The sequence below is a fragment of the Oncorhynchus mykiss genome, chromosome 13, assembly GCF_013265735.2.
Source record: "Oncorhynchus mykiss isolate Arlee chromosome 13, USDA_OmykA_1.1, whole genome shotgun sequence".
Lineage (NCBI taxonomy): Eukaryota > Metazoa > Chordata > Actinopteri > Salmoniformes > Salmonidae > Oncorhynchus > Oncorhynchus mykiss.
In genome coordinates, this window is record NC_048577.1 from 7,280,898 (window position 1) to 7,291,364 (window position 10,467).

The window sequence follows — 10,467 nt, forward strand, 5'->3', positions numbered from 1 at the left end:
GAGGGGTTGAGATAGGGGAGACAGATGGACATCTGTGGACTAGGGGAAGGAGGGGTTGAGATAGGGGAGACAGACGGACATCTGTGGACTAGAGGAAGGAGGGGTTGAGATAGGGGAGACAGATGGACATCTGTGGACTAGGGGAAGGAGGGGTTGAGGTCAGGAGGTGAGGTCAGTTCCCCTTAATAAGGGAGTAATCAGGGTTTAGTATCTGGTTACCTTCTTCCTTTAGAACCATAAGATGTAAGGATTGGAGAGAAGGAGGAGTGTCTTAAGTGGGATGTATATAACTGTGATGGTGAGAAATGTTTTGCTGTCTGAATACAGCTGTACAGAACCTTTGGGAAGAATTAAAAATGGTTAAAGCTTCTCTAGTGTCTGTGAGTCATTTACTCTGAAAAATAAGAACCTAACAGTAGTTACTGTATGTACAGTACAAGAGCTGTGATTTTTAAAGCTACTTTGAAGATACTGTTATAACAAGGTGAAAACAATGACAATGAAGTTGAATCTGAACAGTTTATTAAACACAATCCACACTTAACAGTTTCCAGTATTTTGTATATTTATAAAAGCGATAAGAGACGTTGCATCAGGACACTGAGGCAAAATATTACCATAAATTTGTCATAAAACCAATAATAAATGTATATGAACAAACCAAGTAAACATATGTATCATCTAACAGTATTGTATAATGTAATAGAATAGTACAATACTGTAATAATACAGGACTGTATAATGTAATAGAATAGTACAGGACTGTATAATGTAACAGAATAGTACAGTACTGTATACTGTAATAGAATAGTACTGTATACTGTAATAAAATAGTAATGTATACTGTAATAGAATAGTACTGTATACTGTAATAGTACAGGACTGTATAATGTAATAGAATAGTACAGTACTGTATACTGTAATAGAATAGTACTGTATACTGTAATAAAATAGTAATGTATACTGTAATAGAATAGTACTGTATACTGTAATAGTACAGGACTGTATAATGTAATAGAATAGTACAGTACTGTATAATGTAATAAAATAGTACAGTACTGTATAATATAATAGAATAGTACAGGACTGTATACTGTAATAGAATAGTACTGTATACTGTAATAGTACAGTACTGTATACTGTAATAAAATAGTACAGTACTGTATACTGTAATAAAATAGTACAATACTGTATAATGTAATAGAATAGTACAGTACTGTATAATGTAATAGAATAGTACAGTACTGTATAATGTAATAGAATAGTACAGTACTGTATAATATAATAGAATAGTACAGTACTGTATAATGTAATAGAATAGTACAGTACTGTATAATGTAATAGAATAGTACAGTACTGTATACTGTAATAGAATAGTACAGGACTGTATAATGTAATAGAATAGTACAGGACTGTATACTGTAATAGAATAGTACAGTACTGTATACTGTAATAGAATAGTACAGTACTGTATACTGTAATAGAATAGTACAGGACTGTATAATGTAATAGAATAGTACAGGACTGTATACTGTAATAGAATAGTATAATACTGTAATAGAATAGTACTGTATACTGTATAATGTAATAGAATAGTACTGTATACTGTATAATTTAATAGAATAGTACTGTATACTGTAATAGAATAGTACAGGACTGTATACTGTAATAGAATAGTACAGGACTGTATACTGTAATAGAATAGTACAGTACTGTATAATGTAATAGAATAGCACAGGACTGTATAATGTAATAGAATAGCACAGGACTGTATAATGTAATAGAATAGTACAGTACTGTATAATGTAATAGAATAGTACAGTACTGTATACTGTAATAGAATAGTACAGTACTGTATAATGTAATAGAATAGCACAGGACTGTATAATGTAATAGAATAGTACAGTACTGTATAATATAATAGAATAGTACAGTACTGTATAATGTAATAGAATAGTACAGGACTGTATAATGTAATAGAATAGTACAGTACTGTATAATGTAATAGAATAGTACTGTATACTGTAATAGAATAGTACAATACTGTATAATGTAATAGAATAGTACAGTACTGTATAATATAATAGAATAGTACAGTACTGTATAATGTAATAGAATAGTACAGGACTGTATAATGTAATAGAATAGTACAGTACTGTATAATGTAATAGAATAGTACTGTATAATGTAATAGAATAGTACAATACTGTATAATGTAATAGAATAGTACAGGACTGTATACTGTAATAGAATAGTACAGTACTGTATAATATAATAGAATAGTACAGGACTGTATACTGTAATAGAATAGTACAGTACTGTATAATGTAATAGAATAGTACAGTACTGTATACTGTAATAGAATAGTACAGGACTGTATAATGTAATAGAATAGTACAGTACTGTATAATTTAATGGAATAGAAACAAATTAGAAAAAAAATATTGAATGTTCATATATAATCTCATAAATTTGATTATAAGTGTATATATTTTTTAATGAAAAATGTAATTAAGAATAATTTATATATATACACACACACACTACTGGTCAAAAGTTTGGGGTCACTTAGAAATGTCTTTGTTTTTAAAAGAAAAGCTAATTTTTTGTCCATTAAAATAACATCAAATCGATCAGTAATACAGTGTAGACATGGTTAATGTTTTAAATGACTTTTGTAGCTGGAAACGGCAGATTTTTTATGGAATATCTACACAGGCGTACAGTGGCCCATTATCAGCAACCATCACTCTTGTGTTCCAATGGCACATTGTGTTAGCTAATCCAAGTTTATCATTTTAAAAGAAAACCCTTTTGCAATTATGTTAGCACAGCTAAAAACTGTTGTCCTGATTAAAGAAGCAATAAAACTGGCCTTAGACTCGTTGAGTATCTGGAGTATCAGCATTTGTGGGTTCGATTACAGGCTCAAAATGGCCAGAAACAAATAACTTTCTTCTGAAACTCATCATTCTATTCTTGTTCTGAGAAATTAAGGCTATTCCATGCGAGAAATTGCCAAGAAACTGAAGATCTCGTACAACGTACTACTCCCTTCACAGAACAGCGCAAACTGGCTCTAACCAGAATAGAAAGAGGAGTGGGAGGCCCCGGTGCACAACTGAGCAAGAGGACAAGTACAGCTTTGTTTATAAGACAAAACTGACCATAGATCAGCACTCCAACTAAGTGTGAATACAGTAGTCCTGTGTGTCTCAGGTGGTAGAGCATGGTGCATGGTTTCCATTCCCAGTGGGGCCACCGGCATGTAGAATGTATTCACACATAATTATAAGTCTCTTTGGATAAAAGCATTTTCTAAATGGCAAATCTTATGATACATTATTATAACACTTAGTTGGACTATACAGATCCAGCTATACAGGGTTTCTGTCAAACTTGTGTTCAGGTTTTCTTGGTTCTGGGTTTGTTGTGTTCAGGTCTTGGTTCTGGGTATGTTGTGTTCAGGTCTTCTTGGTTCTGGGTTTGTTGTGTTCAGGTCTTCTTGGTTCTGGGTATGTTGTGTTCAGGTCTTGGTTCTGGGTTTGTTGTGTTCAGGTCTTGGTTCTGGGTATGTTGTGTTCAGGTCTTCTTGGTTCTGGGTTTGTTGTGTTCAGGTCTTCTTGGTTCTGGGTATGTTGTGTTCAGGTCTTCTTGGTTCTGGGTTTGTTGTGTTCAGGTCTTCTTGGTTCTGGGTTTGTTGTGTTCAGGTCTTCTTGGTTCTGGGTTTGTTGTGTTCAGGTCTTCTTGGTTCAGGGTTTGTTGTGTTCAGGTCTTCCTGGTTCAGGGTTTGTTGTGTTCAGGTCTTCCTGGTTCAGGGTTTGTTGTGTTCAGGTCTTCTTGGTTCAGGTTAGTTGACTGTACTGTAGAGAACAGAGGACTCCTCCTCAGCTGCTTGTGCTGCTGTGGGTCTGAGGAGAGAGAAACAGAAATGAAACAGAATCTGCATCCCCAAAAAGCCCTTCTTATACTCTTTATAGTGCATTACTTTGAGCAAGGCCTCTAAGGTTCTGGTGAAATGTAGTGCACTAAATAAGGAATAGGGTTCCATTTGGAACACAGAACAGTTCCTCAAAACCACCACTCTCTCATTATAGACATGGGAATTGTCTTGAGATTTCCATTGTTAGGTTTGTAGTTTAATGAAATGACATCACTAGTGGCCACTGAGGGTCAACTCTTTTGCTTATTGATGACATCATGGTCTTCTCGTTCCAATAAGTAGCAGCATATGAATAAGCTGTAATCAAGAATATAGCTTGTTTACAACCAAATCTAAAAAAAATGATATGTAAATAGTATGTTATAGAAGGGGCAGATTCTTTTTGCGATTTCACTCGTTTTTGAGAAACTATCCCCAATCATCTATTCACTTCCTCATCCTAGTTGTTCAGTCAGTGGGCTCCAAAAACACCCCAAAACATCATTTTAGAAACTAAGAAACTCTAAGTAGTCTGTAGTGATGCATGTCTTTAGATGTTGTACACATGAAATGGTGTCATTCTGAACTCCGTAACGTCATGTTCCATGTTGTTGAGACTTGAACGATGCTTCTCGTCCGTTCTAGCAGCCTGATACTCGGAGAATAGAACAGTTGGACGGAGAAACAGCAGGAGTCACACAAAACGGAATATAACGTTGTGGATAAAGTTCAGAATGACACAATGTCATGTGTACAACTGTTACGTCTAAAGACCTGCATCACTATACTGAGATATTTCTGTTTCTAAAAGGACGTCTTAGGGGGTTTTTGGAGCATTTGTTCATGTTTTTTCAGAGCCTCCGTACTGCACAACGAGGATGAGGAAGTGAATTTCTGGTTGGGGGAAGTTTCTCTAAAACAAGGGAAATTGCAAAAAAAGGTGTCTGGGCTATTCTACAACAGGGCATTTACATAACAAAATGAAATGTTGTTGTAAAAAAGCCAACTTCTGCTTTAATTTGGGTTATTCACAATGCTCTATAATTGGCTCTACGTTGTTGTAATGGCAGAATATTCTCACCGGGTGGCAGCACTGGGGAGGTTGAATTTCACAGCATCGTACTGGACATCCTCTTCCTGTTTCTGGGGTTGAGGCAGCTGGACGGTGGAGTACAGAGGCACTTCCTGGTTTTTGGAGCGAGAGAAGTGGACGCTGGCATAGTGAACATCATCCTGGTCGACTGTGGACTCTGTCTGTGCTGCAGTAGGGGTCACGGCCATGTTTGAGACGTTTTCATACACTGGACTAGAGTCTCCCTGATGGAGAGAGAGAGGACAGACAACATGATGAGTAGAGATGCTCCACCAAGTAATACACATAATCTGATTGTAACAGACTCACCTGTACTTTCTCTGATGTGTCTCTTGTGTCAGAGGTGGATATGGAGGCCTTCTTCCTGGTTTACACATTTTATGGATTAATTAATTTATTATTGAATGAATGAATGAATGAATCAATGAACAAATGAAGTTAATAAAAAGGTGTTAGAGTGAAATAATCTTTAAAATAATCACTCACCTGAACCACATGAAGCCAGAGAGACAGAGGATGAGAACCAGAACCACCACTATGATTCCTACAGCTGCAGTCAGAACTGTTTGTTTCCCTATAATAAAATATGGATGATATGAGCCCTGGCACATAATAAACTGAACATAAACATAGTCCAGGACAATAATACAATATTTGTTAACTGATCTAATCTCAACGTATATATAATTATAAAACAAAGTATGATAAGCCAAAGTACAATTATTAATATTAGTTTGAAACATCATTTTGTGTTGAAATATATAAGATGGAACTTCACCTGGTAAAATGATCATCACAGCTGTAGAGTTCCTAGATCCTCTTCTATTCCAGGCCTCACAGTGGTAATGTCCACTGTCCTTAGACTTGAAGTTACTGATGTTGTACATCTGTCCACATCCATTTAGAAAAGTCTCATTTTGAAAGTACCAGGTGTATTTGTCCACAGGTGGGTTGGCATCACTGCTGCAGGTCAGAGTCACTGAACTGCCCTCCACTATTTCACCAGAGGGACTGACTGACACTGAGATGTTATTTGGAGAGTCTGGTGGACAATATGTAACAACAGTGTTTTAAATAGTGTTTTACTTGTTATTTAAAAATGAATTTTAATGTGATCCTATGATTAAAGATGAGGTTAGATGAACTTACACTGAACGTCCACAGACACAGAAGAAGAGTTGAGACGTCCATATTTATTCTCAGTCTCACAGTAATATTCTCCTCTGTCCTCAGAGATGATGTTAGTGATGCTGTAACTCTGTCCTGATGCTTTTGGTGAGGTTACGTTCTTCTTGTACCAGGTGTATTTGTCCACAGGTGGGTTGGCATCACTGCTGCAGGTCAGAGTCACTGAACTGCCCTCCACTATTTCACCAGAGGGACTGACTGACACTGAGATGTTCTTTGGGCCATCTGGTGTTGAAGATGGTTAAGGAGAACGGATAGGACAGTAGCATATTTATGACAGTAGTATATTTACAAATGATATGTCATGTCAAAAATAAATGATCTGTTAAGTCAGAGAACTATCTAAAACTCTAACTTACACAAAATGTTAATTCAATTAATAAATACATATTTGGAGATGCTTTAGGATTACTTCATTTAGTTATAATTGTTTTGCTACCTTCTCATTCAAACACTGATCTGTACTTTACTCACACTTCACATCCATGTTAATGGTCCTAGACCTGTCTGTCCCCATCTCATTCTGGGACTCACAGTAGTACTCTCCAGTGTCAGATGACTGGATTTGATTGAAGACATGTTGTGGTCCTGTCATACTCTGATAGTCACCTCCATTTTTCTTGTACCACCAGGTGTAACTCTCCACAGGTGGGTTGGCATCACTGCTGCAGGTCAGAATCACTGAACTGCCCTCCACTATTTCACCAGAGGGACTGACTGACACTGAGGTGTTCTTTGGTTTATCTGATGTAAAATACCAAATGTTTTGTCAAAGTAATATTAATTAGTAAAAAAATATATTTTTGTTCTGTAATGATTGATAAAGTAAGACGTCTCTTTAACCTGAATACATGATACTTGCTGAGTAGAATACTGTACTATTGTAATGTACTCACACACTGCAGGAGAGCTGAGACGGCCTTTTACAGCACAGAAGTAGCTGTCTGCATCCTCACTGCTGATGGAGTACATGGGGGAGGAGACACCTTGTACATTCTGTCCATTCTTGTACCAGATGTAGGTGGGGTTGTCAGTCAGAGTACAGGTGGTGATACAGGTCAGTGTCTTCTGTCCCTCTGCAGCAGGAGTCACCTTCACCTGCAGACCTGAAACAATATGTATAAAACCACATACACCTCTGTGTTAACAGGATGGTTAATATATTTATCCTGTAATTCAATATGATTTACAGTTGTATCATACAGGGTAGTATTTATTACCTGTGACAGACAGAGTTGTTCCTGGGAAACTATGACCCCATTCAATGTTGTCTGTTTTAAAAGTGAAGCGATACTCAGCTGAGTCCTCCTCTCTCAGATCTGTGATTCTCAGGGTGAAGGGACCTTTATATCTCCATCTCTCTTTGTCAGTGTACTTCACACGACCTACATACCCTGGGTCTCTGGTTAGGTCTTCAGGGGTTGACTTATCACTTCTAAACCAGAATGATGATGTGGTGTCATAATAACCATCATAAGTACAGGATATGTCCACTGTTGACCACTTCAAGACACAGATTCTCATCTTATTGTAATTCACTCTGTTGCAGCGCTGACCCTGAACACCTGAAACATAATGACAAGAGGGCGTGATTTACACAGTAGAATATTGAGCTTCAGTAATCGTGTGATACAGTTTTGCTAGACAACTCTGAAGCTGTTTAGCAGACAGAATAATTATATCTGAAAAGTTATACTAGAATACTGAGTTGAATTCTCACTCACACACTGCAGGAGAGTGGAGATCCTCATGGCCTTTTACAGCACAGGAGTAATTGTCTTCATAGTTACTGGAGACTGAGTATTTGTACTGGGGGGAGGTGCTCTCATCTAGATGTTGTCCATTCTTATACCAGATGTAAGTGGGGTTGGGGTTACTCAGAGTACAGGTGGTGCTACAGGTCAGTGTCACCCAATTTTGCCAACTTGAATAAGTCAGCTTTACCTGCAGAGCTGGAGTTGATCACAACATTAAACCCTGAATCACCTGTTCTATAGTTTAATCACATGATGCAAGACATTCTCAAACTAATTTAATTCTCAAATCTGTTTCATATATACAAATCCAATTTCTAGACCTAAATGGACAGTAGATATGAATTCAACAGACTAGCAGTTACTGTACCTGTAACAGACAGAGTGACTCCAGGATCACCATAATATCTCCCTTCAGTCTGATCTGTTATGAATCTGAAATTGTACGTAGCTGAGTCTCTCTCTCTCAGGTCTGTGATTTTCAGGGTACAGTCTTTCTTCTTATCTCCATGATACTCCAGACGACCTGCATACTCTGGGTCCTGACCTAGATCTTTAGGTTCTACACCAGTCCCCCATTCAGTGAACCAGAAGGTTGTTGTGACTTTACCTCTGGGATATGTGTAAGAGCAGAACAGATCCACTGATGACCCCTTCAAGGTACAGATACTCTGAGTGGTGTAAGTCACACTCCAGCCATACTGACCCAGTACCACTGAAACACAGTCACACAACACAATGGTATAAGAATGAGAACGAGGACTATTGGCTCACACTGACTGTAGGGTTTGTTCACATTTTGTTGCCATAGTTCCTGAGTTGAGTGTGAATGGAAACCACAGATAAGCATCACTCAGTGAGGTGTGAAAGATAACTATTTAAAGTGAAGTGGAGACTCCTAACAGAACACACCAGAATTTCATTATGATTCTTATCCTTTTATAAATGTCTGTAGATTGATAAACAGAGCAACTAAAAGATATGAATGAGACCATACCTGCTACAGACCAGAGAAAGACCACCAACACACTTCCTGCTGTTCTCAAGGCCATTGTTGCATCTCCCACCCTGCAGTCTTAGAAACATAAACAACAACTCACTCTATAGCTGGTGAATAACTACACACATACCATCAGGGGGGCAGCAGGTAGGACTCTAGTCAAAAGGAGTGCACTCTATAGCTGGTGACTAACTCCACACATACCATCAGGGGCAGCAGGTAGGACTCTAGTCAAAAGTAGTGCACTCTATAGCTGGTGACTAACTACATACATACCATCAGGGGCAGCAGGTAGGACTCTAGTCAAAAGTAGTGCACTCTATAGGGAATATGGTGTCATTTGGGATGCAGAATAACAACACATCATCATCACAGCCTTGAGAGGATGGTGTGTAAATAACATCCATCATAATAGTTTGGTAATATGGTGTGTCAGTGGTATCAGCAGGTAGCATAGCGGTTATGAACGTTGGGCCAGTAACTGAAACATTACTGGTTCAAATCCCGGACCTGGCAAGGTGGAAAAATCTGCCATTTTGAGCAAGGCATTTACCACCAGCTTGAATGAGAACTCCTATCCCCAAGCTGTGAGGATAAACAACAAGTCACACATATCTTTTATATCATCATTATATGATAGTGTTCGTATTCACCAAGTGCCCCAGAGTAGGATCTAGTTTTCCATTTAGATCATAATTATATGGACCAGGAGGACCTGATCCTAGATCAGCACTCCAAGTCTGAGACCCTTGAGTACATGACTTACGGCTAAAAACAAAAAAACATATTTCAAGATCTCAAGAGTACTTACAGACTGAAGGGGAGAGGTCTTGTACAGTGAGTTAACTGACTGGTAGTGAGTGGGAACTGCTAGTAAGTGTCAGTTCTGTGGTTGATACATATTTATAGCAACTGACTGTCCTTTCCTTCCTCTTTATGGATGATGACCATAACAGCACATCAGAATGTGTTTACTATAGTCTACTATTTAGAATGTTTATAATATATTAGAATGTGTTTACTATAGCCTACTATTTAGAATGTGTTTAATGTATTAGAATGTGTTTACTATAGTCTACTATTTAGAATGTTTATAATATATTAGAATGTGTTTACTATAGCCTACTATTTAGAATGTTTATGATATATTAGAATGTGTTTACTATAGTCTACTATTTAGAATGTTTATAATATATTAGAATGTGTTTACTATAGTCTACTATTTAGAATGTTTATAATATATTAGAATGTGTTTACTATAGTCTACTATTTAGAATGTTTATAATATATTAGAATGTGTTTAATATATTAGAATGTGTTTACTATAGTCTACTATTTGGAATGTTTATAATATATTAGAATGTGTTTACTATGGCCTACTATTTAGAATGTGTATAATATATTAGAATGTGTTTACTATAGCCTACGATGTGGAATGTTTATAATATATTAGAATGTGTTTACTATAGTCTACTATTTAGAATGTTTATAATATATTAGAATGTGTTTA

At 36.9% G+C, this 10,467-nt stretch overlaps 1 protein-coding gene across 1 annotated transcript; it reads right to left on the bottom strand.

The window, feature by feature from the left end:
* Positions 1–3,818: 3,818 nt before the first annotated feature.
* On the bottom strand, positions 3,819–9,936 carry LOC110485501 (sialoadhesin). The gene is made up of 12 exons (XM_036940080.1): positions 8,955–9,936; positions 8,328–8,672; positions 7,928–8,155; positions 7,424–7,768; positions 7,100–7,309; positions 6,678–6,947; positions 6,165–6,428; positions 5,794–6,057; positions 5,502–5,589; positions 5,325–5,379; positions 5,004–5,239; positions 3,819–4,240 (listed from the first exon to the last, which is right to left on the bottom strand). Exons 1-12 carry the CDS (start codon positions 9,007–9,009, stop codon positions 4,174–4,176), a joined length of 2,427 nt encoding a protein of 808 aa, XP_036795975.1. The 5' UTR covers positions 9,010–9,936; the 3' UTR covers positions 3,819–4,173.
* Positions 9,937–10,467: the final 531 nt, after the last annotated feature.